Source organism: Drosophila miranda, chromosome 2, assembly GCF_003369915.1.
Source record: "Drosophila miranda strain MSH22 chromosome 2, D.miranda_PacBio2.1, whole genome shotgun sequence".
Classification (NCBI taxonomy): domain Eukaryota; kingdom Metazoa; phylum Arthropoda; class Insecta; order Diptera; family Drosophilidae; genus Drosophila; species Drosophila miranda.
The window spans coordinates 14130409-14156817 of record NC_046675.1 but is presented as its reverse complement, the minus strand read 5'-3'; the positions used below and the strand labels follow the sequence as shown (position 1 = coordinate 14156817).

General features: G+C 47.4%; 7 protein-coding genes across 21 annotated transcripts; 1 reads left to right on the top strand and 6 right to left on the bottom strand.

Moving 5' to 3' along the window:
• Window positions 1–269: 269 nt before the first annotated feature.
• Window positions 270–18209, bottom strand: LOC117186965. Of its 8 annotated transcripts, XR_004471783.1 has the most exons (12): window positions 18170–18209; window positions 16963–18103; window positions 16755–16898; window positions 16517–16688; window positions 12815–12936; window positions 12577–12748; window positions 8866–8987; window positions 8628–8799; window positions 4915–5036; window positions 4677–4848; window positions 964–1085; window positions 270–897 (listed from the first exon to the last, which is right to left on the bottom strand). XR_004471783.1 is itself a non-coding variant. In XM_033388404.1 (6 exons), exons 3-5 carry the CDS (start codon window positions 2662–2664, stop codon window positions 1086–1088), a joined length of 360 nt encoding a protein of 119 aa, XP_033244295.1. In that variant the 5' UTR covers window positions 2665–2979; window positions 3096–3316; window positions 3387–3778; the 3' UTR covers window positions 270–897; window positions 964–1085. The 8 variants fall into 8 exon arrangements, 4 of the variants coding, with proteins under 4 accessions (XP_033244295.1, XP_033244296.1, XP_033244294.1 ...); XR_004471784.1 differs by lacking the exons at window positions 16517–16688; window positions 16755–16898; window positions 16963–18103; window positions 18170–18209 and adding exons at window positions 13023–14163; window positions 14230–14277 and having other exon boundaries at window positions 12815–12958; XR_004471785.1 differs by lacking the exons at window positions 12577–12748; window positions 12815–12936; window positions 16517–16688; ... (1 more) ...; window positions 16963–18103; window positions 18170–18209 and adding exons at window positions 9074–10214; window positions 10281–10328 and having other exon boundaries at window positions 8866–9009.
• Window positions 5360–25931, top strand: LOC117186955. The gene is made up of 2 exons (XM_033388391.1): window positions 5360–5541; window positions 25192–25931. Exons 1-2 carry the CDS (start codon window positions 5383–5385, stop codon window positions 25834–25836), a joined length of 804 nt encoding a protein of 267 aa, XP_033244282.1. The 5' UTR covers window positions 5360–5382; the 3' UTR covers window positions 25837–25931.
• LOC117186967 lies at window positions 5513–7732 on the bottom strand. Of its 3 annotated transcripts, none has more exons than XM_033388408.1 (4): window positions 7338–7714; window positions 7047–7267; window positions 6330–6930; window positions 5513–6263 (listed from the first exon to the last, which is right to left on the bottom strand). In XM_033388408.1, the coding sequence occupies exons 3-4, from the start codon at window positions 6613–6615 to the stop codon at window positions 6208–6210; spliced, it is 342 nt and encodes a 113-aa protein (XP_033244299.1). In that variant the 5' UTR covers window positions 6616–6930; window positions 7047–7267; window positions 7338–7714; the 3' UTR covers window positions 5513–6207. The 3 variants fall into 3 exon arrangements, with proteins under 3 accessions (XP_033244299.1, XP_033244297.1, XP_033244300.1); XM_033388406.1 differs by lacking the exon at window positions 5513–6263 and having other exon boundaries at window positions 6838–6930; window positions 7338–7567; window positions 7631–7725; XM_033388409.1 differs by lacking the exons at window positions 5513–6263; window positions 7047–7267 and having other exon boundaries at window positions 6838–6930; window positions 7338–7732.
• Window positions 10765–11694, bottom strand: LOC117186958. 2 transcript variants are annotated; one of them, XM_033388393.1, is made up of 3 exons: window positions 11289–11689; window positions 10998–11218; window positions 10765–10881 (listed from the first exon to the last, which is right to left on the bottom strand). In XM_033388393.1, the coding sequence occupies exons 1-3, from the start codon at window positions 11556–11558 to the stop codon at window positions 10827–10829; spliced, it is 546 nt and encodes a 181-aa protein (XP_033244284.1). In that variant the 5' UTR covers window positions 11559–11689; the 3' UTR covers window positions 10765–10826. The 2 variants fall into 2 exon arrangements, with proteins under 2 accessions (XP_033244284.1, XP_033244285.1); XM_033388394.1 differs by lacking the exon at window positions 10998–11218 and having other exon boundaries at window positions 11289–11694.
• LOC117186968 lies at window positions 14713–19543 on the bottom strand. 4 transcript variants are annotated; one of them, XM_033388410.1, is made up of 4 exons: window positions 15530–15625; window positions 15237–15466; window positions 14946–15166; window positions 14713–14829 (listed from the first exon to the last, which is right to left on the bottom strand). In XM_033388410.1, the coding sequence occupies exons 2-4, from the start codon at window positions 15411–15413 to the stop codon at window positions 14775–14777; spliced, it is 453 nt and encodes a 150-aa protein (XP_033244301.1). In that variant the 5' UTR covers window positions 15414–15466; window positions 15530–15625; the 3' UTR covers window positions 14713–14774. The 4 variants fall into 4 exon arrangements, with proteins under 4 accessions (XP_033244301.1, XP_033244302.1, XP_033244303.1 ...); XM_033388411.1 differs by lacking the exons at window positions 15237–15466; window positions 15530–15625 and adding an exon at window positions 19149–19543; XM_033388412.1 differs by lacking the exon at window positions 14946–15166 and having other exon boundaries at window positions 15237–15632.
• On the bottom strand, window positions 22393–23488 carry LOC117186963. Its single transcript, XM_033388400.1, has 3 exons — window positions 23097–23488; window positions 22806–23026; window positions 22393–22689 (listed from the first exon to the last, which is right to left on the bottom strand). The coding sequence occupies exons 1-3, from the start codon at window positions 23271–23273 to the stop codon at window positions 22608–22610; spliced, it is 480 nt and encodes a 159-aa protein (XP_033244291.1). The 5' UTR covers window positions 23274–23488; the 3' UTR covers window positions 22393–22607.
• LOC108154175 lies at window positions 23933–26387 on the bottom strand. 2 transcript variants are annotated; one of them, XM_033388422.1, is made up of 4 exons: window positions 25980–26387; window positions 25862–25913; window positions 24627–24770; window positions 23933–24560 (listed from the first exon to the last, which is right to left on the bottom strand). In XM_033388422.1, the coding sequence occupies exons 1-3, from the start codon at window positions 26263–26265 to the stop codon at window positions 24758–24760; spliced, it is 351 nt and encodes a 116-aa protein (XP_033244313.1). In that variant the 5' UTR covers window positions 26266–26387; the 3' UTR covers window positions 23933–24560; window positions 24627–24757. The 2 variants fall into 2 exon arrangements, 1 of the variants encoding a protein (XP_033244313.1); XR_001774937.2 differs by lacking the exons at window positions 25862–25913; window positions 25980–26387 and adding an exon at window positions 24836–25173.
• Window positions 26388–26409: the final 22 nt, after the last annotated feature.

Genomic DNA, 26409 nt, shown 5'->3' with positions numbered 1-26409 from the left:
TTTATACGACTGATGAATCAATTTTCTACTTGACTGGTTTATTTTAAACACTTGCTCTTATTGGATTTCTACACCCTTTCTTCTTAAATGTACATTTAAAAATTAAATTTTGTACAGCTCCTATAGGTTTTGAGTATTCTGTCAGACTAGAAATATTGTATGTAGCTTCATAAGTTTCTTGTCGCAGATTTTCATTGTGACACTGCCAGATAATGAACCCTTTGTTACCACCACCCTCTCCCACTTCCGCATACAATGAAACCATCAAGTTCGTCTGACTCCAGCTTTATTACTCTTGGCAGCCGGCATCCAGTTTCTGCAAATCACCGAGGAGGTGGTCATATAAAAGCGTCGGAGAAGGCTCGTAGCAAAGCCTCGAAAGTCTCCACTCGAAAGCGTGCAGATCGCAACGCCCTTACTGTAGGCTCAATCTGGTCGTGGAGCCACCACGCATCATCAAGTCGTCGGCCGCCGTCTCCTCGGCCTCGGAGGACTCGCGTCGCGCCTCCGGCAGTAGCTCCTCTCCTGCTTCCTTTTTATCTATCTTTGGCGGTGGCATTCCTCTTCGATGGAAGTATTGGGCCTGCTTTTGCTTGCTGTAACGGAATATCCAACATCTTGTGGTGATTTTTTTTTTATGCCATCCATTTTAGAGATTTTTGCAATATGTCGTAAACTACATATTACAAAAATCTCTAAAATGGTTGGCATTAATAAAAAATCACCTGAAGATGATGCAAATACCGTAAGAGCAAACAAGAGCAAGCACAAAACTGCCATCAAGAAGGGCTGCCATCGCCAAGGATTGATCCACAAAAAGCAGGAGAAACGCTAGTCGTCGCTGGTCCGACAAAAATGACTGGCTGTCATCATCAGCAGAACAGAAAGGTGCAGTACCTAATAAAATGAGAGGGAATAAGTCAAATAAGACAAAAAATTTTTATAAATTAACATTTAGTTAACCTTTTTAGATTCGACGAACATGGGCCATCGCTCAGCAGGATGTTCCACAACGCGGTCCACAGCAAGGACTGCAACAGGGGCCGCCGCAGGGTCCGCAGGACCCACAGCCGACGCAGCACAGTCTACAAAGTCCAAGGTATGAACCTTAAAATATAAACAAAATTTTAATTATTTTTCAAAACGTTTTATTTTTTACAAATTTTTTTACTTTTTAACTGGAATCGAAAAACACAACACTAAAAATTAAACAAGAAATTTCAATGTTCACTCTACTGCTCCTGATTTCAGACTGACGAGATATATAAAACAAACATGTTTCCATTTTTTCCAAGAGTTTGAACTGACTCAAGGCCAATGTGATGATATTTATTTAAACAGTTCAACGACTGTTCATTATTTCCAACATGCACTCGCTGGTTAAACATCTTCCATAACGCCTCGCCCGAGGTTAGGTTCGAGCGCAATTGGATGCTGCTGCAGCTCCACACACAGCTGAACAGGAAAAGCAACATTGGCTATCCCTTCACGGATCCAACCAGCTTCCACATGGATTTGCGCGCACTAATGCAGCGCAGCGATGAGATGAGAGAGTCGAATGACGTGGATGACGACAATCTGGAGTCGGGGGTCAGCTCAGAAAAGAGCACCATCTCGATGAGCGAGTTGGACAGCGATATACATGAGCGCAACCAGCAATTGTTAAAGGAAAATGCTGCTTTGCGCAGCGAGCTGAAGAAACTGCAGGGTCTTGAAGACGAGCTTCAGCAGCGAAAACATAAATTAAAGAAAATGGAGATGGAGACGAGGGATGCGGAAGAAGATATGCAAATACTCGCCTCCTCCGCCACTATGGCTCTCAAACTGCTGTGCACCAAAGAAGATGCCAATGCGAAGAGCCAATTCTTTAAGACCTTGTTCAGTCCGTTGGGTCAGGACGAGAAAGATTTGGCGCAAGTGGAGAAGCTTGACACGATGTTCGATACGCTATTGCGTGACTCCATCAATGGCTATAAGCAAAAACAACGCGACCTGGTGGTGCAGGAAGTTAGCGTAAAGTACGACAATGTTGTCGCCGACTCCATCGAGCATTATGGCAAGATTATGGAGCGAAAACTCGTCGCCCAGGAAAAAGAGCTGGCCCAGTCCGCCCTGAGGTACCTGGAGGTGCTCCGCAAGCACTTCGTCTGGAAGTACATGGGCAACGACAGCACAAAGGAGGCTGTCCTCAAGTTCTTGAAGCGGAGCTGCCAGCAGATGTCGGAGATTTTGTAAAAAGGGAGAGTCCTGGGTATTTTACCTGGGTATTAGGCGTTCACATTGCAGCATATGTTCCAGATTTAAGATTTGATCTGCAATTTGCAAAAACATTTATATTTGTTATATGTTTTCTATGGGTGCGCAGAGGCTCTTCTTACCCGCAGAGGCACGCTGTGCTGTGGCTGCCACAACATCGACCCGCACGCCATTGTCCGTGAGGACGCAGGCCCTTCGGAGAAGAGGCGACAGGAATTCATCATCAGAGAGGTTCACGTCCGCATCACTGGCAGAGTTCAATTGCTGGGGCTCATCGGTGGCCTGCTCCTCGTCTTCGGGTCTATTGGGGAGCACTGACGCCGTCGCGGTCTCGCTTACTTGCTCGCTGTAGGTGCTAATGGGATCGGAGAGCATGTTGAGCAGATGCTGGGTCAATGTGTTGGACATGGCTGTGGCTGGTGGTACTGCAGCCGCAGTTGGAACCGGAGTGGAAGCAGGACTTAAGGCTGCCTGTTCACTTGCTGGCAGATGATGCTGCGTCTGCGGGTGCGGTTGATGAGCAGCAACGACACGCTCCACTCCCGGCACTAGGGCCGCCGGCACTGGGGGGGGCGGCGGCAGCGGGGATGTGGGATCCCGTGTGGGCAGCAAGGGGGCGCGAACTTCAGGTAACTTTGTTTAGAGGTTTTCGCGCGGCGACAGAATTTTCATTTCGCGCAACTTCGAACGCAGCGTTTCCACCCATTCTTGCATTCTTGCACCCTGTGAACGAAACGAAACGAAACCGAAAGTGAATTGTGTTTGGGCAACAGAAAAGCAATAGCAATAGCAATTATTTCCCCGTCTGTGCCTGCGTGCGTGCGGCATGGCTAGCTTACCATGACACGGCATGAAAGCGCAACACTTCATTGCTAAGCGTTACAACAAATTCAAACTCGTGCGAATTGGGGATCAGGGCGTGCGATATGTGCAGCGTCTCCCGCAATGACACCGCCCACTCTGGCATGTGGCCGGCTGCCTGGCGCGGCTCTGCATAGCCCTCCAGCAGGGCCTCCGTGTCATCGTGCACGCAGAACACCACCCAGCTGCACTCTGATTTCTGCAAAAGCAAGGTCATTCAGTAATTAATTCGTGTCTCAATGATTGAGGGGCTCCGCTCAGCGACCTACCTTGGGTCCGACGGTTAGTTTCTTTCCATCGGTCGTCAGTCTTTTCAACCACGTATTCTTGTGTATTTCGCGAAACTGGGCGCCGCTTATGGCCCCGACTCCCGTTGCGCCAGAGCTAACGCCCGACGGAGGTGCAGGTGCGTTTGAGTTCGCAGGTGCTGCAGCCGCCGCAGCCATATCCCCAGGGCCAGTCCCGTGGCAACGTTGCTCTCGATGCGATGGCTACAATGCTGGAAATGCGGATCGGGTGCTCAATTTTCATGCTTTGGGCCTATCACTTTAATCAATCTCACATTTCACACAATTTCAGTGCAAAATTTCTGCATTTTCTTAGACAACAACAAAAAATCAACCAAACGACGACGCCATGTTTGCAGTGTGACCGCGGACTTTTCGATAAAATATACCGTCCGATTCTCAGAAATATACCAAAATATACAGTCTCATTTTAAAAATATACCGTAAATACACAGACGAAATCAACTTCTATTATACATATTCCTCGATTTTGATCTTCCGTCGAATATTACTAGCTATATAGAACATTTAGCCACGCCCACATATTTTTATACGATTGATGAATCAATTTTCTACTTGACTGGTTTATTTTAAACACTTGCTCTTATTGGATTTCTATACCCTTTCTTCTTAAATGTACATTTAAAAATTAAATTTTGTACAGCTCCTATAGGTTTTGAGTATTCTGTCAGACTAGAAATATTGTATGTAGCTTCATAAGTTTCTTGTCGCAGATTTTCATTGTGACACTGCCAGATAATGAACCCTTTGTTACCACCACCCTCTCCCACTTCCGCATACAATGAAACCATCAAGTTCGTCTGACTCCAGCTTTATTACTCTTGGCAGCCGGCATCCAGTTTCTCCAAATCACCGAGGAGGTGGTCATATAAAAGCGTCGGAGAAGGCTCGTAGCAAAGCCTCGAAAGTCTCCACTCGAAAGCGTGCAGATCGCAACGCCCTTACTGTAGGCTCAATCTGGTCGTGGAGCCACCACGCATCATCAAGTCGTCGGCCGCCGTCTCCTCGGCCTCGGACGACTCGCGTCGCGCCTCCGGCAGTAGCTCCTCTCCTGCTTCCTTTTTATCTATCTTTGGCGGTGGCATTCCTCTTCGATGGAAGTATTGGGCCTGCTTTTGCTTGCTGTAACGGAATATCCAACATCTTGTGGTGATTTTTTTTTTATGCCATCCATTTTAGAGATTTTTGCAATATGTCGTAAACTACATATTACAAAAATCTCTAAAATGGTTGGCATTAATAAAAAATCACCTGAAGATGATGCAAATACCGTAAGAGCAAACAAGAGCAAGCACAAAACTGCCATCAAGAAGGGCTGCCATCGCCAAGGATTGATCCACAAAAAGCAGGAGAAACGCTAGTCGTCGCTGGTCCGACAAAAATGACTGGCTGTCATCATCAGCAGAACAGAAAGGTGCAGTACCTAATAAAATGAGAGGGAATAAGTCAAATAAGACAAAAAATTTTTATAAATTAACATTTAGTTAACCTTTTTAGATTCGACGAACATGGGCCATCGCTCAGCAGGATGTTCCACAACGCGGTCCACAGCAAGGACTGCAACAGGGGCCGCCGCAGGGTCCGCAGGACCCACAGCCGACGCAGCACAGTCTACAAAGTCCAAGGTATGAACCTTAAAATATAAACAAAATTTTAATTATTTTTCAAAACGTTTTATTTTTTACAAATTTTTTTACTTTTTAACTGGAATCCAAAAACACAACACTAAAAATTAAACAAGAAATTTCAATGTTCACTCTACTGCTCCTGATTTCAGACTGACGAGATATATAAAACAAACATGTTTCCATTTTTTCCAAGAGTTTGAACTGACTCAAGGCCAATGTGATGATATTTATTTAAACAGTTCAACGACTGTTCATTATTTCCAACATGCACTCGCTGGTTAAACATCTTCCATAACGCCTCGCCCGAGGTTAGGTTCGAGCGCAATTGGATGCTGCTGCAGCTCCACACACAGCTGAACAGGAAAAGCAACATTGGCTATCCCTTTACGGATCCAACCAGCTTCCACATGGATTTGCGCGCACTAATGCAGCGCAGCGATGAGATGAGAGAGTCGGATGACGTGGATGACGACAATCTGGAGTCGGGGGTCAGCCCAGAAAAGAGCACCATCTCGATGAGCGAGTTGGACAGCGATATACATGAGCGCAACCAGCAATTGTTAAAGGAAAATGCTGCTTTGCGCAGCGAGCTGAAGAAACTGCAGGGTCTTGAAGACGAGCTTCAGCAGCGAAAACATAAATTAAAGAAAATGGAGATGGAGACGAGGGATGCGGAAGAAGATATGCAAATACTCGCCTCCTCCGCCACTATGGCTCTCAAACTGCTGTGCACCAAAGAAGATGCCAATGCGAAGAGCCAATTCTTTAAGACCTTGTTCAGTCCGTTGGGTCAGGACGAGAAAGATTTGGCGCAAGTGGAGAAGCTTGACACGATGTTCGATACGCTATTGCGTGACTCCATCAATGGCTATAAGCAAAAACAACGCGACCTGGTGGTGCAGGAAGTTAGCGTAAAGTACGACAATGTTGTCGCCGACTCCATCGAGCATTATGGCAAGATTATGGAGCGAAAACTCGTCGCCCAGGAAAAAGAGCTGGCCCAGTCCGCCCTGAGGTACCTGGAGGTGCTCCGCAAGCACTTCGTCTGGAAGTACATGGGCAACGACAGCACAAAGGAGGCTGTCCTCAAGTTCTTGAAGCGGAGCTGCCAGCAGATGTCGGAGATTTTGTAAAAAGGGAGAGTCCTGGGTATTTTACCTGGGTATTAGGCGTTCACATTGCAGCATATGTTCCAGATTTAAGATTTGATCTGCAATTTGCAAAAGCATTTATATTTGTTATATGTTTTCTATGGGTGCGCAGAGGCTCTTCTTACCCGCAGAGGCACGCTGTGCTGTGGCTGCCACAACATCGACCCGCACGCCATTGTCCGTGAGGACGCAGGCCCTTCGGAGAAGAGGCGACAGGAATTCATCATCAGAGAGGTTCACGTCCGCATCACTGGCAGAGTTCAATTGCTGGGGCTCATCGGTGGCCTGCTCCTCGTCTTCGGGTCTATTGGGGAGCACTGACGCCGTCGCGGTCTCGCTTACTTGCTCGCTGTAGGTGCTAATGGGATCGGAGAGCATGTTGAGCAGATGCTGGGTCAATGTGTTGGACATGGCTGTGGCTGGTGGTACTGCAGCCGCAGTTGGAACCGGAGTGGAAGCAGGACTTAAGGCTGCCTGTTCACTTGCTGGCAGATGATGCTGCGTCTGCGGGTGCGGTTGATGAGCAGCAACGACACGCTCCACTCCCGGCACTAGGGCCGCCGGCACTGGGGGGGGCGGCGGCAGCGGGGATGTGGGATCCCGTGTGGGCAGCAAGGGGGCGCGAACTTCAGGTAACTTTGTTTAGAGGTTTTCGCGCGGCGACAGAATTTTCATTTCGCGCAACTTCGAACGCAGCGTTTCCACCCATTCTTGCATTCTTGCACCCTGTGAACGAAACGAAACGAAACCGAAAGTGAATTGTGTTTGGGCAACAGAAAAGCAATAGCAATAGCAATTATTTCCCCGTCTGTGCCTGCGTGCGTGCGGCATGGCTAGCTTACCATGACACGGCATGAAAGCGCAACACTTCATTGCTAAGCGTTACAACAAATTCAAACTCGTGCGAATTGGGGATCAGGGCGTGCGATATGTGCAGCGTCTCCCGCAATGACACCGCCCACTCTGGCATGTGGCCGGCTGCCTGGCGCGGCTCTGCATAGCCCTCCAGCAGGGCCTCCGTGTCATCGTGCACGCAGAACACCACCCAGCTGCACTCTGATTTCTGCAAAAGCAAGGTCATTCAGTAATTAATTCGTGTCTCAATGATTGAGGGGCTCCGCTCAGCGACCTACCTTGGGTCCGACGGTTAGTTTCTTTCCATCGGTCGTCAGTCTTTTCAACCACGTATTCTTGTGTATTTCGCGAAACTGGGCGCCGCTTATGGCCCCGACTCCCGTTGCGCCAGAGCTAACGCCCGACGGAGGTGCAGGTGCGTTTGAGTTCGCAGGTGCTGCAGCCGCCGCAGCCATATCCCCAGGGCCAGTCCCGTGGCAACGTTGCTCTCGATGCGATGGCTACAATGCTGGAAATGCGGATCGGGTGCTCAATTTTCATGCTTTGGGCCTATCACTTTAATCAATCTCACATTTCACACAATTTCAGTGCAAAATTTCTGCATTTTCTTAGACAACAACAAAAAATCAACCAAACGACGACGCCATGTTTGCAGTGTGACCGCGGACTTTTCGATAAAATATACCGTCCGATTCTCAGAAATATACCAAAATATACAGTCTCATTTTAAAAATATACCGTAAATACACAGACGAAATCAACTTCTATTATACATATTCCTCGATTTTGATCTTCCGTCGAATATTACTAGCTATATAGAACATTTAGCCACGCCCACATATTTTTATACGATTGATGAATCAATTTTCTACTTGACTGGTTTATTTTAAACACTTGCTCTTATTGGATTTCTATACCCTTTCTTCTTAAATGTACATTTAAAAATTAAATTTTGTACAGCTCCTATAGGTTTTGAGTATTCTGTCAGACTAGAAATATTGTATGTAGCTTCATAAGTTTCTTGTCGCAGATTTTCATTGTGACACTGCCAGATAATGAACCCTTTGTTACCACCACCCTCTCCCACTTCCGCATACAATGAAACCATCAAGTTCGTCTGACTCCAGCTTTATTACTCTTGGCAGCCGGCATCCAGTTTCTCCAAATCACCGAGGAGGTGGTCATATAAAAGCGTCGGAGAAGGCTCGTAGCAAAGCCTCGAAAGTCTCCACTCGAAAGCGTGCAGATCGCAACGCCCTTACTGTAGGCTCAATCTGGTCGTGGAGCCACCACGCATCATCAAGTCGTCGGCCGCCGTCTCCTCGGCCTCGGACGACTCGCGTCGCGCCTCCGGCAGTAGCTCCTCTCCTGCTTCCTTTTTATCTATCTTTGGCGGTGGCATTCCTCTTCGATGGAAGTATTGGGCCTGCTTTTGCTTGCTGTAACGGAATATCCAACATCTTGTGGTGATTTTTTTTTTATGCCATCCATTTTAGAGATTTTTGCAATATGTCGTAAACTACATATTACAAAAATCTCTAAAATGGTTGGCATTAATAAAAAATCACCTGAAGATGATGCAAATACCGTAAGAGCAAACAAGAGCAAGCACAAAACTGCCATCAAGAAGGGCTGCCATCGCCAAGGATTGATCCACAAAAAGCAGGAGAAACGCTAGTCGTCGCTGGTCCGACAAAAATGACTGGCTGTCATCATCAGCAGAACAGAAAGGTGCAGTACCTAATAAAATGAGAGGGAATAAGTCAAATAAGACAAAAAATTTTTATAAATTAACATTTAGTTAACCTTTTTAGATTCGACGAACATGGGCCATCGCTCAGCAGGATGTTCCACAACGCGGTCCACAGCAAGGACTGCAACAGGGGCCGCCGCAGGGTCCGCAGGACCCACAGCCGACGCAGCACAGTCTACAAAGTCCAAGGTATGAACCTTAAATTATAAACAAAATTTTAATTATTTTTCAAAACGTTTTTTTTTTTACAAATTTTTTTACTTTTTAACTGGAATCGAAAAACACAACACTAAAATTTAAACAAGAAATTTCAATGTTCACTCTACTGCTCCTGATTTCAGACTGACGAGATATATAAAACAAACATGTTTCCATTTTTTCCAAGAGTTTGAACTGACTCAAGGCCAATGTGATGATATTTATTTAAACAGTTCAACGACTGTTCATTATTTCCAACATGCACTCGCTGGTTAAACATCTTCCATAACGCCTCGCCCGAGGTTAGGTTCGAGCGCAATTGGATGCTGCTGCAGCTCCACACACAGCTGAACAGGAAAAGCAACATTGGCTATACCTTCACGGATCAAACCAGCTTCCACATGGATTTGCGCGCACTAATGAAGCGCAGCGATGAGATGAGAGAGTCGAATGACGTGGATGACGACAATCTGGAGTCGGGGGTCAGCCCAGAAAAGAGCACCATCTCGATGAGCGAGTTGGACAGCGATATACATGAGCGCAACCAGCAATTGTTAAAGGAAAGTGCTGCTTTGCGCAGCGAGCTGAAGAAACTGCAGGGTCTTGAAGACGAACTTCAGCAGCGAAAACATAAATTAAAGAAAATGGAGATGGAGACGAGGGATGCGGAAGAAGATATGCAAATACTCGCCTCCTCCGCCACTATGGCTCTCAAACTGCTGTGCACCAAAGAAGATGCCAATGCGAAGAGCCAATTCTTTAAGACCTTGTTCAGTCCGTTGGGTCAGGACGAGAAAGATTTGGCGCAAGTGGAGAAGCTTGACACGATGTTCGATACGCTATTGCGTGACTCCATCAATGGCTATAAGCAAAAACAACGCGACCTGGTGGTGCAGGAAGTTAGCGTAAAGTACGACAATGTTGTCGCCGACTCCATCGAGCATTATGGCAAGATTATGGAGCGAAAACTCGTCGCCCAGGAAAAAGAGCTGGCCCAGTCCGCCCTGAGGTACCTGGAGGTGCTCCGCAAGCACTTCGTCTGGAAGTACATGGGCAACGACAGCACAAAGGAGGCTGTCCTCAAGTTCTTGAAGCGGAGCTGCCAGCAGATGTCGGAGATTTTGTAAAAAGGGAGAGTCCTGGGTATTTTACCTGGGTATTAGGCGTTCACATTGCAGCATATGTTCCAGATTTAAGATTTGATCTGCAATTTGCAAAAACATTTATATTTGTTATATGTTTTCTATGGGTGCGCAGAGGCTCTTCTTACCCGCAGAGGCACGCTGTGCTGTGGCTGCCACAACATCGACCCGCACGCCATTGTCCGTGAGGACGCAGGCCCTTCGGAGAAGAGGCGACAGGAATTCATCATCAGAGAGGTTCACGTCCGCATCACTGGCAGAGTTCAATTGCTGGGGCTCATCGGTGGCCTGCTCCTCGTCTTCGGGTCTATTGGGGAGCACTGACGCCGTCGCGGTCTCGCTTACTTGCTCGCTGTAGGTGCTAATGGGATCGGAGAGCATGTTGAGCAGATGCTGGGTCAATGTGTTGGACATGGCTGTGGCTGGTGGTACTGCAGCCGCAGTTGGAACCGGAGTGGAAGCAGGACTTAAGGCTGCCTGTTCACTTGCTGGCAGATGATGCTGCGTCTGCGGGTGCGGTTGATGAGCAGCAACGACACGCTCCACTCCCGGCACTAGGGCCGCCGGCACTGGGGGGGGCGGCGGCAGCGGGGATGTGGGATCCCGTGTGGGCAGTAAGGGGGCGCGAACTTCAGGTAACTTTGTTTAGAGGTTTTCGCGCGGCGACAGAATTTTCATTTCGCGCAACTTCGAACGCAGCGTTTCCACCCATTCTTGCATTCTTGCACCCTGTGAACGAAACGAAACGAAACCGAAAGTGAATTGTGTTTGGGCAACAGAAAAGCAATAGCAATAGCAATTATTTCCCCGTCTGTGCCTGCGTGCGTGCGGCATGGCTAGCTTACCATGACACGGCATGAAAGCGCAACACTTCATTGCTAAGCGTTACAACAAATTCAAACTCGTGCGAATTGGGGATCAGGGCGTGCGATATGTGCAGCGTCTCCCGCAATGACACCGCCCACTCTGGCATGTGGCCGGCTGCCTGGCGCGGCTCTGCATAGCCCTCCAGCAGGGCCTCCGTGTCATCGTGCACGCAGAACACCACCCAGCTGCACTCTGATTTCTGCAAAAGCAAGGTCATTCAGTAATTAATTCGTGTCTCAATGATTGAGGGGCTCCGCTCAGCGACCTACCTTGGGTCCGACGGTTAGTTTCTTTCCATCGGTCGTCAGTCTTTTCAACCACGTATTCTTGTGTATTTCGCGAAACTGGGCGCCGCTTATGGCCCCGACTCCCGTTGCGCCAGAGCTAACGCCCGACGGAGGTGCAGGTGCGTTTGAGTTCGCAGGTGCTGCAGCCGCCGCAGCCATATCCCCAGGGCCAGTCCCTGGGCAACGTGGCAACGTTGCTCTCGATGCGATGGCTACAATGCTGGAAATGCGGATCGGGTGCTCAATTTTCATGCTTTGGGCCTATCACTTTAATCAATCTCACATTTCACACAATTTCAGTGCAAAATTTCTGCATTTTCTTAGACAACAACAAAAAATCAACCAAACGACGACGCCATGTTTGCAGTGTGACCGCGGACTTTTCGATAAAATATACCGTCCGATTCTCAGAAATATACCAAAATATACAGTCTCATTTTAAAAATATACCGTAAATACACAGACGAAATCAACTTCTATTATACATATTCCTCGATTTTGATCTTCCGTCGAATATTACTAGCTATATAGAACATTTAGCCACGCCCACATATTTTTATACGATTGATGAATCAATTTTCTACTTGACTGGTTTATTTTAAACACTTGCTCTTATTGGATTTCTATACCCTTTCTTCTTAAATGTACATTTAAAAATTAAATTTTGTACAGCTCCTATAGGTTTTGAGTATTCTGTCAGACTAGAAATATTGTATGTAGCTTCATAAGTTTCTTGTCGCAGATTTTCATTGTGACACTGCCAGATAATGAACCCTTTGTTACCACCACCCTCTCCCACTTCCGCATACAATGAAACCATCAAGTTCGTCTGACTCCAGCTTTATTACTCTTGGCAGCCGGCATCCAGTTTCTCCAAATCACCGAGGAGGTGGTCATATAAAAGCGTCGGAGAAGGCTCGTAGCAAAGCCTCGAAAGTCTCCACTCGAAAGCGTGCAGATCGCAACGCCCTTACTGTAGGCTCAATCTGGTCGTGGAGCCACCACGCATCATCAAGTCGTCGGCCGCCGTCTCCTCGGCCTCGGACGACTCGCGTCGCGCCTCCGGCAGTAGCTCCTCTCCTGCTTCCTTTTTATTCCTTTTATTCCTCTTCGATGGAAGTATTGGGCCTGCTTTTGCTTGCTGTAACGGAATATCCAACATCTTGTGGTGATTTTTTTTTTATGCCATCCATTTTAGAGATTTTTGCAATATGTCGTAAACTACATATTACAAAAATCTCTAAAATGGTTGGCATTAATAAAAAATCACCTGAAGATGATGCAAATACCGTAAGAGCAAACAAGAGCAAGCACAAAACTGCCATCAAGAAGGGCTGCCATCGCCAAGGATTGATCCACAAAAAGCAGGAGAAACGCTAGTCGTCGCTGGTCCGACAAAAATGACTGGCTGTCATCATCAGCAGAACAGAAAGGTGCAGTACCTAATAAAATGAGAGGGAATAAGTCAAATAAGACAAAAAATTTTTATAAATTAACATTTAGTTAACCTTTTTAGATTCGACGAACATGGGCCATCGCTCAGCAGGATGTTCCACAACGCGGTCCACAGCAAGGACTGCAACAGGGGCCGCCGCAGGGTCCGCAGGACCCACAGCCGACGCAGCACAGTCTACAAAGTCCAAGGTATGAACCTTAAATTATAAACAAAATTTTAATTATTTTTCAAAACGTTTTTTTTTTTACAAATTTTTTTACTTTTTAACTGGAATCGAAAAACACAACACTAAAATTTAAACAAGAAATTTCAATGTTCACTCTACTGCTCCTGATTTCAGACTGACGAGATATATAAAACAAACATGTTTCCATTTTTTCCAAGAGTTTGAACTGACTCAAGGCCAATGTGATGATATTTATTTAAACAGTTCAACGACTGTTCATTATTTCCAACATGCACTCGCTGGTTAAACATCTTCCATAACGCCTCGCCCGAGGTTAGGTTCGAGCGCAATTGGATGCTGCTGCAGCTCCACACACAGCTGAACAGGAAAAGCAACATTGGCTATACCTTCACGGATCAAACCAGCTTCCACATGGATTTGCGCGCACTAATGAAGCGCAGCGATGAGATGAGAGAGTCGAATGACGTGGATGACGACAATCTGGAGTCGGGGGTCAGCCCAGAAAAGAGCACCATCTCGATGAGCGAGTTGGACAGCGATATACATGAGCGCAACCAGCAATTGTTAAAGGAAAGTGCTGCTTTGCGCAGCGAGCTGAAGAAACTGCAGGGTCTTGAAGACGAGCTTCAGCAGCGAAAACATAAATTAAAGAAAATGGAGATGGAGACGAGGGATGCGGAAGAAGATATGCAAATACTCGCCTCCTCCGCCACTATGGCTCTCAAACTGCTGTGCACCAAAGAAGATGCCAATGCGAAGAGCCAATTCTTTAAGACCTTGTTCAGTCCGTTGGGTCAGGACGAGAAAGATTTGGCGCAAGTGGAGAAGCTTGACACGATGTTCGATACGCTATTGCGTGACTCCATCAATGGCTATAAGCAAAAACAACGCGACCTGGTGGTGCAGGAAGTTAGCGTAAAGTACGACAATGTTGTCGCCGACTCCATCGAGCATTATGGCAAGATTATGGAGCGAAAACTCGTCGCCCAGGAAAAAGAGCTGGCCCAGTCCGCCCTGAGGTACCTGGAGGTGCTCCGCAAGCACTTCGTCTGGAAGTACATGGGCAACGACAGCACAAAGGAGGCTGTCCTCAAGTTCTTGAAGCGGAGCTGCCAGCAGATGTCGGAGATTTTGTAAAAAGGGAGAGTCCTGGGTATTTTACCTGGGTATTAGGCGTTCACATTGCAGCATATGTTCCAGATTTAAGATTTGATCTGCAATTTGCAAAAACATTTATATTTGTTATATGTTTTCTATGGGTGCGCAGAGGCTCTTCTTACCCGCAGAGGCACGCTGTGCTGTGGCTGCCACAACATCGACCCGCACGCCATTGTCCGTGAGGACGCAGGCCCTTCGGAGAAGAGGCGACAGGAATTCATCATCAGAGAGGTTCACGTCCGCATCACTGGCAGAGTTCAATTGCTGGGGCTCATCGGTGGCCTGCTCCTCGTCTTCGGGTCTATTGGGGAGCACTGACGCCGTCGCGGTCTCGCTTACTTGCTCGCTGTAGGTGCTAATGGGATCGGAGAGCATGTTGAGCAGATGCTGGGTCAATGTGTTGGACATGGCTGTGGCTGGTGGTACTGCAGCCGCAGTTGGAACCGGAGTGGAAGCAGGACTTAAGGCTGCCTGTTCACTTGCTGGCAGATGATGCTGCGTCTGCGGGTGCGGTTGATGAGCAGCAACGACACGCTCCACTCCCGGCACTAGGGCCGCCGGCACTGGGGGGGCGGCGGCAGCGGGGATGTGGGATCCCGTGTGGGCAGTAAGGGGGCGCGAACTTCAGGTAACTTTGTTTAGAGGTTTTCGCGCGGCGACAGAATTTTCATTTCGCGCAACTTCGAACGCAGCGTTTCCACCCATTCTTGCATTCTTGCACCCTGTGAACGAAACGAAACGAAACCGAAAGTGAATTGTGTTTGGGCAACAGAAAAGCAATAGCAATAGCAATTATTTCCCCGTCTGTGCCTGCGTGCGTGCGGCATGGCTAGCTTACCATGACACGGCATGAAAGCGCAACACTTCATTGCTAAGCGTTACAACAAATTCAAACTCGTGCGAATTGGGGATCAGGGCGTGCGATATGTGCAGCGTCTCCCGCAATGACACCGCCCACTCTGGCATGTGGCCGGCTGCCTGGCGCGGCTCTGCATAGCCCTCCAGCAGGGCCTCCGTGTCATCGTGCACGCAGAACACCACCCAGCTGCACTCTGATTTCTGCAAAAGCAAGGTCATTCAGTAATTAATTCGTGTCTCAATGATTGAGGGGCTCCGCTCAGCGACCTACCTTGGGTCCGACGGTTAGTTTCTTTCCATCGGTCGTCAGTCTTTTCAACCACGTATTCTTGTGTATTTCGCGAAACTGGGCGCCGCTTATGGCCCCGACTCCCGTTGCGCCAGAGCTAACGCCCGACGGAGGTGCAGGTGCGTTTGAGTTCGCAGGTGCTGCAGCCGCCGCAGCCATATCCCCAGGGCCAGTCCCGTGGCAACGTTGCTCTCGATGCGATGGCTACAATGCTGGAAATGCGGATCGGGTGCTCAATTTTCATGCTTTGGGCCTATCACTTTAATCAATCTCACATTTCACACAATTTCAGTGCAAAATTTCTGCATTTTCTTAGACAACAACAAAAAATCAACCAAACGACGACGCCATGTTTGCAGTGTGACCGCGGACTTTTCGATAAAATATACCGTCCGATTCTCAGAAATATACCAAAATATACAGTCTCATTTTAAAAATATACCGTAAATACACAGACGAAATCAACTTCTATTATACATATTCCTCGATTTTGATCTTCCGTCGAATATTACTAGCTATATAGAACATTTAGCCACGCCCACATATTTTTATACGATTGATGAATCAATTTTCTACTTGACTGGTTTATTTTAAACACTTGCTCTTATTGGATTTCTATACCCTTTCTTCTTAAATGTACATTTAAAAATTAAATTTTGTACAGCTCCTATAGGTTTTGAGTATTCTGTCAGACTAGAAATATTGTATGTAGCTTCATAAGTTTCTTGTCGCAGATTTTCATTGTGACACTGCCAGATAATGAACCCTTTGTTACCACCACCCTCTCCCACTTCCGCATACAATGAAACCATCAAGTTCGTCTGACTCCAGCTTTATTACTCTTGGCAGCCGGCATCCAGTTTCTCCAAATCACCGAGGAGGTGGTCATATAAAAGCGTCGGAGAAGGCTCGTAGCAAAGCCTCGAAAGTCTCCACTCGAAAGCGTGCAGATCGCAACGCCCTTACTGTAGGCTCAATCTGGTCGTGGAGCCACCACGCATCATCAAGTCGTCGGCCGCCGTCTCCTCGGCCTCGGACGACTCGCGTCGCGCCTCCGGCAGTAGCTCCTCTCCTGCTTCCTTTTTATTCCTTTTATTCCTCTTCGATGGAAGTATTGGGCCTGCTTTTGCTTGCTGTAACGGAATATCCAACATCTTGTGGTGATTTTTTTTTTATGCCATCCATTTTAGAGATTTTTGCAATATGTCGTAAACTACATATTACAAAAATCTCTAAAATGGTTGGCATTAATAAAAAATCACCTGAAGATGATGCAAATACCGTAAGAGCAAACAAGAGCAAGCACAAAACTGCCATCAAGAAGGGCTGCCATCGCCAAGGATTGATCCACAAAAAGCAGGAGAAACGCTAGTCGTCGCTGGTCCGACAAAAATGACTGGCTGTCATCATCAGCAGAACAGAAAGGTGCAGTACCTAATAAAATGAGAGGGAATAAGTCAAATAAGACAAAAAATTTTTATAAATTAACATTTAGTTAACCTTTTTAGATTCGACGAACATGGGCCATCGCTCAGCAGGATGTTCCACAACGCGGTCCACAGCAAGGACTGCAACAGGGGCCGCCGCAGGGTCCGCAGGACCCACAGCCGACGCAGCACAGTCTACAAAGTCCAAGGTATGAACCTTAAATTATAAACAAAATTTTAATTATTTTTCAAAACGTTTTTTTTTTTACAAATTTTTTTACTTTTTAACTGGAATCGAAAAACACAACACTAAAATTTAAACAAGAAATTTCAATGTTCACTCTACTGCTCCTGATTTCAGACTGACGAGATATATAAAACAAACATGTTTCCATTTTTTCCAAGAGTTTGAACTGACTCAAGGCCAATGTGATGATATTTATTTAAACAGTTCAACGACTGTTCATTATTTCCAACATGCACTCGCTGGTTAAACATCTTCCATAACGCCTCGCCCGAGGTTAGGTTCGAGCGCAATTGGATGCTGCTGCAGCTCCACACACAGCTGAACAGGAAAAGCAACATTGGCTATACCTTCACGGATCAAACCAGCTTCCACATGGATTTGCGCGCACTAATGAAGCGCAGCGATGAGATGAGAGAGTCGAATGACGTGGATGACGACAATCTGGAGTCGGGGGTCAGCCCAGAAAAGAGCACCATCTCGATGAGCGAGTTGGACAGCGATATACATGAGCGCAACCAGCAATTGTTAAAGGAAAGTGCTGCTTTGCGCAGCGAGCTGAAGAAACTGCAGGGTCTTGAAGACGAGCTTCAGCAGCGAAAACATAAATTAAAGAAAATGGAGATGGAGACGAGGGATGCGGAAGAAGATATGCAAATACTCGCCTCCTCCGCCACTATGGCTCTCAAACTGCTGTGCACCAAAGAAGATGCCAATGCGAAGAGCCAATTCTTTAAGACCTTGTTCAGTCCGTTGGGTCAGGACGAGAAAGATTTGGCGCAAGTGGAGAAGCTTGACACGATGTTCGATACGCTATTGCGTGACTCCATCAATGGCTATAAGCAAAAACAACGCGACCTGGTGGTGCAGGAAGTTAGCGTAAAGTACGACAATGTTGTCGCCGACTCCATCGAGCATTATGGCAAGATTATGGAGCGAAAACTCGTCGCCCAGGAAAAAGAGCTGGCCCAGTCCGCCCTGAGGTACCTGGAGGTGCTCCGCAAGCACTTCGTCTGGAAGTACATGGGCAACGACAGCACAAAGGAGGCTGTCCTCAAGTTCTTGAAGCGGAGCTGCCAGCAGATGTCGGAGATTTTGTAAAAAGGGAGAGTCCTGGGTATTTTACCTGGGTATTAGGCGTTCACATTGCAGCATATGTTCCAGATTTAAGATTTGATCTGCAATTTGCAAAAACATTTATATTTGTTATATGTTTTCTATGGGTGCGCAGAGGCTCTTCTTACCCGCAGAGGCACGCTGTGCTGTGGCTGCCACAACATCGACCCGCACGCCATTGTCCGTGAGGACGCAGGCCCTTCGGAGAAGAGGCGACAGGAATTCATCATCAGAGAGGTTCACGTCCGCATCACTGGCAGAGTTCAATTGCTGGGGCTCATCGGTGGCCTGCTCCTCGTCTTCGGGTCTATTGGGGAGCACTGACGCCGTCGCGGTCTCGCTTACTTGCTCGCTGTAGGTGCTAATGGGATCGGAGAGCATGTTGAGCAGATGCTGGGTCAATGTGTTGGACATGGCTGTGGCTGGTGGTACTGCAGCCGCAGTTGGAACCGGAGTGGAAGCAGGACTTAAGGCTGCCTGTTCACTTGCTGGCAGATGATGCTGCGTCTGCGGGTGCGGTTGATGAGCAGCAACGACACGCTCCACTCCCGGCACTAGGGCCGCCGGCACTGGGGGGGCGGCGGCAGCGGGGATGTGGGATCCCGTGTGGGCAGTAAGGGGGCGCGAACTTCAGGTAACTTTGTTTAGAGGTTTTCGCGCGGCGACAGAATTTTCATTTCGCGCAACTTCGAACGCAGCGTTTCCACCCATTCTTGCATTCTTGCACCCTGTGAACGAAACGAAACGAAACCGAAAGTGAATTGTGTTTGGGCAACAGAAAAGCAATAGCAATAGCAATTATTTCCCCGTCTGTGCCTGCGTGCGTGCGGCATGGCTAGCTTACCATGACACGGCATGAAAGCGCAACACTTCATTGCTAAGCGTTACAACAAATTCAAACTCGTGCGAATTGGGGATCAGGGCGTGCGATATGTGCAGCGTCTCCCGCAATGACACCGCCCACTCTGGCATGTGGCCGGCTGCCTGGCGCGGCTCTGCATAGCCCTCCAGCAGGGCCTCCGTGTCATCGTGCACGCAGAACAGAACAAGGTCATTCAGTAATTAATTCGTGTCTCAATGATTGAGGGGCTCCGCTCAGCGACCTACCTTGGGTCCGACGGTTAGTTTCTTTCCATCGGTCGTCAGTCTTTTCAACCACGTATTCTTGTGTATTTCGCGAAACTGGGCGCCGCTTATGGCCCCGACTCCCGTTGCGCCAGAGCTAACGCCCGACGGAGGTGCAGGTGCGTTTGAGTTCGCAGGTGCTGCAGCCGCCGCAGCCATATCCCCAGGGCCAGTCCCGTGGCAACGTTGCTCTCGATGCGATGGCTACAATGCTGGAAATGCGGATCGGGTGCTCAATTTGCATGCTTTGGGCCTATCACTTTAATCAATCTCACATTTCACACAATTTCAGTGCAAAATTTCTGCATTTTCTTAGACAACAACAAAAAATCAACCAAACGACGACGCCATGTTTGCAGTGTGACCGCGGACTTTTCGATAAAATATACCGTCCGATTCTCAGAAATATACCAAAATATACAGTCTCATTTTAAAAATATACCGTAAATACACAGACGAAATCAACTTCTATTATACATATTCCTCGATTTTGATCTTCCGTCGAATATTACTAGCTATATAGAACATTTAGCCACGCCCACATATTTTTATACGATTGATGAATCAATTTTCTACTTGACTGGTTTATTTTAAACACTTGCTCTTATTGGATTTCTATACCCTTTCTTCTTAAATGTACATTTAAAAATTAAATTTTGTACAGCTCCTATAGGTTTTGAGTATTCTGTCAGACTAGAAATATTGTATGTAGCTTCATAAGTTTCTTGTCGCAGATTTTCATTGTGACACTGCCAGATAATGAACCCTTTGTTACCACCACCCTCTCCCACTTCCGCATACAATGAAACCATCAAGTTCGTCTGACTCCAGCTTTATTACTCTTGGCAGCCGGCATCCAGTTTCTCCAAATCACCGAGGAGGTGGTCGTATAAAAGCGTCGGAGAAGGCTCGTAGCAAAGCCTCGAAAGTCTCCACTCGAAAGCGTGCAGATCGCAACGCCCTTACTGTAGGCTCAATCTGGTCGTGGAGCCACCACGCATCATCAAGTCGTCGGCCGCCGTCTCCTCGGCCTCGGACGACTCGCGTCGCGCCTCCGGCAGTAGCTCCTCTCCTGCTTCCTTTTTATCTATCTTTGGCGGTGGCATTCCTCTTCGATGGAAGTATTGGGCCTGCTTTTGCTTGCTGTAACGGAATATCCAACATCTTGTGGTGATTTTTTTTTTATGCCATCCATTTTAGAGATTTTTGCAATATGTCGTAAACTACATATTACAAAAATCTGTAAAATGGTTGGCATTAATAAAAAATCACCTGAAGATGATGCAAATACCGTAAGAGCAAACAAGAGCAAGCACAAAACTGCCATCAAGAAGGGCTGCCATCGCCAAGGATTGATCCACAAAAAGCAGGAGAAACGCTAGTCGTCGCTGGTCCGACAAAAATGACTGGCTGTCATCATCAGCAGAACAGAAAGGTGCAGTACCTAATAAAATGAGAGGGAATAAGTCAAATAAGACAAAAAATTTTTATAAATTAACATTTAGTTAACCTTTTTAGATTCGACGAACATGGGCCATCGCTCAGCAGGATGTTCCACAACGCGGTCCACAGCAAGGACTGCAACAGGGGCCGCCGCAGGGTCCGCAGGACCCACAGCCGACGCAGCACAGTCTACAAAGTCCAAGGTATGAACCTTAAATTATAAACAAAATTTTAATTATTTTTCAAAACGTTTTTTTTTTTACAAATTTTTTTACTTTTTAACTGGAATCCAAAAACACAACACTAAAAATTAAACAAGAAATTTCAATGTTCACTCTACTGCTCCTGATTTCAGACTGACGAGATATATAAAACAAACATGTTTCCATTTTTTCCAAGAGTTTGAACTGACTCAAGGCCAATGTGATGATATTTATTTAAACAGTTCAACGACTGTTCATTATTTCCAACATGCACTCGCTGGTTAAACATCTTCCATAACGCCTCGCCCGAGGTTAGGTTCGAGCGCAATTGGATGCTGCTGCAGCTCCACACACAGCTGAACAGGAAAAGCAACATTGGCTATCCCTTCACGGATCCAACCAGCTTCCAAATGGATTTGCGCGCACTAATGCAGCGCAGCGATGAGATGAGAGAGTCGAATGACGTGGATGACGACAATCTGGAGTCGGGGGTCAGCCCAGAAAAGAGCACCATCTCGATGAGCGAGTTGGACAGCGATATACATGAGCGCAACCAGCAATTGTTAAAGGAAAATGCTGCTTTGCGCAGCGAGCTGAAGAAACTGCAGGGTCTTGAAGACGAGCTTCAGCAGCGAAAACATAAATTAAAGAAAATGGAGATGGAGACGAGGGATGCGGAAGAAGATATGCAAATACTCGCCTCCTCCGCCACTATGGCTCTCAAACTGCTGTGCACCAAAGAAGATGCCAATGCGAAGAGCCAATTCTTTAAGACCTTGTTCAGTCCGTTGGGTCAGGACGAGAAAGATTTGGCGCAAGTGGAGAAGCTTGACACGATGTTCGATACGCTATTGCGTGACTCCATCAATGGCTATAAGCAAAAACAACGCGACCTGGTGGTGCAGGAAGTTAGCGTAAAGTACGACAATGTTGTCGCCGACTCCATCGAGCATTATGGCAAGATTATGGAGCGAAAACTCGTCGCCCAGGAAAAAGAGCTGGCCCAGTCCGCCCTGAGGTACCTGGAGGTGCTCCGCAAGCACTTCGTCTGGAAGTACATGGGCAACGACAGCACAAAGGAGGCTGTCCTCAAGTTCTTGAAGCGGAGCTGCCAGCAGATGTCGGAGATTTTGTAAAAAGGGAGAGTCCTGGGTATTTTACCTGGGTATTAGGCGTTCACATTGCAGCATATGTTCCAGATTTAAGATTTGATCTGCAATTTGCAAAAACATTTATATTTGTTATATGTTTTCTATGGGTGCGCAGAGGCTCTTCTTACCCGCAGAGGCACGCTGTGCTGTGGCTGCCACAACATCGACCCGCACGCCATTGTCCGTGAGGACGCAGGCCCTTCGGAGAAGAGGCGACAGGAATTCATCATCAGAGAGGTTCACGTCCGCATCACTGGCAGAGTTCAATTGCTGGGGCTCATCGGTGGCCTGCTCCTCGTCTTCGGGTCTATTGGGGGGCACTGACGCCGTCGCGGTCTCGCTTATTTGCTCGCTGTAGGTGCTAATGGGATCGGAGAGCATGTTGAGCAGATGCTGGGTCAATGTGTTGGACATGGCTGTGGCTGGTGGTACTGCAGCCGCAGTTGGAACCGGAGTGGAAGCAGGACTTGAGGCTGCCTGTTCACTTGCTGGCAGATGATGCTGCGTCTGCGGGTGCGGTTGATGAGCAGCAACGATACGCTCCACTCCCGGCACTAGGGCCGCCGGCACTGGGGGGGCGGCGGCAGCGGGGATGTGGGATCCCGTGTGGGCAGCAAGGGGGCGCGAACTTCAGGTAACTTTGTTTAGAGGTTTTCGCGCGGCGACAGAATTTTCATTTCGCGCAACTTCGAACGCAGCGTTTCCACCCATTCTTGCATAATTTCCCTGTGAACGAAACGAAACGAAACCGAAAGTGAATTGTGTTTGGGCAACAGAAAAGCAATAGCAATAGCAATTATTTCCCCGTCTGTGCCTGCGTGCGTGCGGCATGGCTAGCTTACCATGACACGGCATGAAAGCGCAACACTTCATTGCTAAGCGTTACAACAAATTCAAACTCGTGCGAATTGGGGATCAGGGCGTGCGATATGTGCAGCGTCTCCCGCAATGACACCGCCCACTCTGGCATGTGGCCGGCTGCCTGGCGCGGCTCTGCATAGCCCTCCAGCAGGGCCTCCGTGTCATCGTGCACGCAGAACACCACCCAGCTGCACTCTGATTTCTGCAAAAGCAAGGTCATTCAGTAATTAATTCGTGTCTCAATGATTGAGGGGCTCCGCTCAGCGACCTACCTTGGGTCCGACGGTTAGTTTCTTTCCATCGGTCGTCAGTCTTTTCAACCACGTATTCTTGTGTATTTCGCGAAACTGGGCGCCGCTTATGGCCCCGACTCCCGTTGCGCCAGAGCTAACGCCCGACGGAGGTGCAGGTGCGTTTGAGTTCGCAGGTGCTGCAGCCGCCGCAGCCATATCCCCAGGGCCAGTCCCGTGGCAACGTTGCTCTCGATGCGATGGCTACAATGCTGGAAATGCGGATCGGGTGCTCAATTTGCATGCTTTGGGCCTATCACTTTAATCAATCTCACATTTCACACAATTTCAGTGCAAAATTTCTGCATTTTCTTAGACAACAACAAAAAATCAACCAAACGACGACGCCATGTTTGCAGTGTGACCGCGGACTTTTCGATAAAATATACCGTCCGATTCTCAGAAATATACCAAAATATACCGTCTCATTTTAAAAATATACCGTAAATACACAGACGAAATCAACTTCTATTATACATATTCCTCGATTTTGATCTTCCGTCGAATATTACTAGCTATATAGAACATTTAGCCACGCCCACATATTTTTATACGATTGATGAATCAATTTTCTACTTGACTGGTTTATTTTAAACACTTGCTCTTATTGGATTTCTATACCCTTTCTTCTTAAATGTACATTTAAAAATTAAATTTTGTACAGCTCCTATAGGTTTTGAGTATTCTGTCAGACTAGAAATATTGTATGTAGCTTCATAAGTTTCTTGTCGCAGATTTTCATTGTGACACTGCCAGATAATGAACCCTTTGATAATGAACCACCCTCTCCCACTTCCGCATACAATGAAACCATCAAGTTCGTCTGACTCCAGCTTTATTACTCTTGGCAGCCGGCATCCAGTTTCTCCAAATCACCGAGGAGGTGGTCATATAAAAGCGTCGGAGAAGGCTCGTAGCAAAGCCTCGAAAGTCTCCACTCGAAAGCGTGCAGATCGCAACGCCCTTACTGTAGGCTCAATCTGGTCGTGGAGCCACCACGCATCATCAAGTCGTCGGCCGCCATCTCCTCGGCCTCGGAGGACTCGCGTCGCGCCTCCGGCAGTAGCTCCTCTCCTGCTTCCTTTTTATCTATCTTTGGCGGTGGCATTCCTCTTCGATGGAAGTATTGGGCCTGCTTTTGCTTGCTGTAACGGAATATCCAACATCTTGTGGTGATTTTTTTTTTATGCCATCCATTTTAGAGATTTTTGCAATATGTCGTAAACTACATATTACAAAAATCTCTAAAATGGGTGGCATTAATAAAAAATCACCTGAAGATGATGCAAATAACGTAAGAGCAAACAAGAGAAAGCACAAAACTGCCATCAAGAAGGGCTGCCATCGCCAAGGATTGATCCACAAAAAGCAGGAGAAACGCTAGTCGTCGCTGGTCCGACAAAAATGACTGGCTGTCATCATCAGCAGAACAGAAAGGTGCAGTACCTAATAAAATGGGAGGGAATAAGTCAAATAAGACAACAAATTTTTATAAATTAACATTTAGTTAACCTTTTTAGATTCGACGAACATGGGCCATCGCTCAGCAGGATGTTCCACAACGCGGTCCACAGCAAGGACTGCAACAGGGTCCGCCGCAGGGTCCGCACGACCAACAGCCGACGCAGCACAGTCTACAAAGTCTAAAGTATGAACCTTAAATTATAAACAAAATTTTAATTATTTTTCAAAACGTTTTTTTTTTTTACAAATTTTTTTACTTTTTAACTGGAATCCAAAAACACAACACTAAAAATTAAACAAGAAATTTCAATGTTCACTCTACTGCTCCTGATTTCAGACTGACGAGATATATAAAACAAACATGTTTCCATTTTTTCCAAGAGTTTGAACTGACTCAAGGCCAATGTGATGATATTTATTTAAACAGTTCAACGACTGTTCATTATTTCCAACATGCACTCGCTGGTTAAACATCTTCCATAACGCCTCGCCCGAGGTTAGGTTCGAGCGCAATTGGATGCTGCTGCAGCTCCACACACAGCTGAACAGGAAAAGCAACATTGGCTATCCCTTCACGGATCCAACCAGCTTCCACATGGATTTGGAGTCGGGGGTCAGCCCAGAAAAGAGCACCATCTCGATGAGCGAGTTGGACAGCGATATACATGAGCGCAACCAGCAATTGTTAAAGGAAAATGCTGCTTTGCGCAGCGAGCTGAAGAAACTGCAGGGTCTTAAAGACGAGCTTCAGCAGCAAAAACATAAATTGAAGAAAATGGAGATGGAGACGAGGGATGCGGAAGAAGATATGCAAATACTCGCCTCCTCCGCCACTATGGCTCTCAAACTGCTGTGCACCAAAGAAGATGCCAATGCGAAGAGCCAATTCTTTAAGACCTTGTTCAGTCCGTTGGGTCAGGACGAGAAAGATTTGGCGCAAGTGGAGAAGCTTGACACGATGTTCGATACGCTATTGCGTGACTCCATCAATGGCTATAAGCAAAAACAACGCGACCTGGTGGTGCAGGAAGTTAGCGTAAAGTACGACAATGTTGTCGCCGACTCCATCGAGCATTATGGCAAGATTATGGAGCGAAAACTCGTCGCCCAGGAAAAAGAGCTGGCCCAGTCCGCCCTGAGGTACCTGGAGGTGCTCCGCAAGCACTTCGTCTGGAAGTACATGGGCAACGACAGCACAAAGGAGGCTGTCCTCAAGTTCTTGAAGCGGAGCTGCCAGCAGATGTCGGAGATTTTGTAAAAAGGGAGAGTCCTGGGTATTTTACCTGGGTATTAGGCGTTCACATTGCAGCATATGTTCCAGATTTAAGATTTGATCTGCAATTTGCAAAAACATTTATATTTGTTATATGTTTTCTATGGGTGCGCAGAGGCTCTTCTTACCCGCAGAGGCACGCTGTGCTGTGGCTGCCACAACATCGACCCGCACGCCATTGTCCGTGAGGACGCAGGCCCTTCGGAGAAGAGGCGACAGGAATTCATCATCAGAGAGGTTCACGTCCGCATCACTGGCAGAGTTCAATTGCTGGGGCTCATCGGTGGCCTGCTCCTCGTCTTCGGGTCTATTGGGGGGCACTGACGCCGTCGCGGTCTCGCTTATTTGCTCGCTGTAGGTGCTAATGGGATCGGAGAGCATGTTGAGCAGATGCTGGGTCAATGTGTTGGACATGGCTGTGGCTGGTGGTACTGCAGCCGCAGTTGGAACCGGAGTGGAAGCAAGACTTGAGGCTGCCTGTTCACTTGCTGGCAGATGATGCTGCGTCTGCGGGTGCGGTTGATGAGCAGCAACGACACGCTCCACTCCCGGCACTAG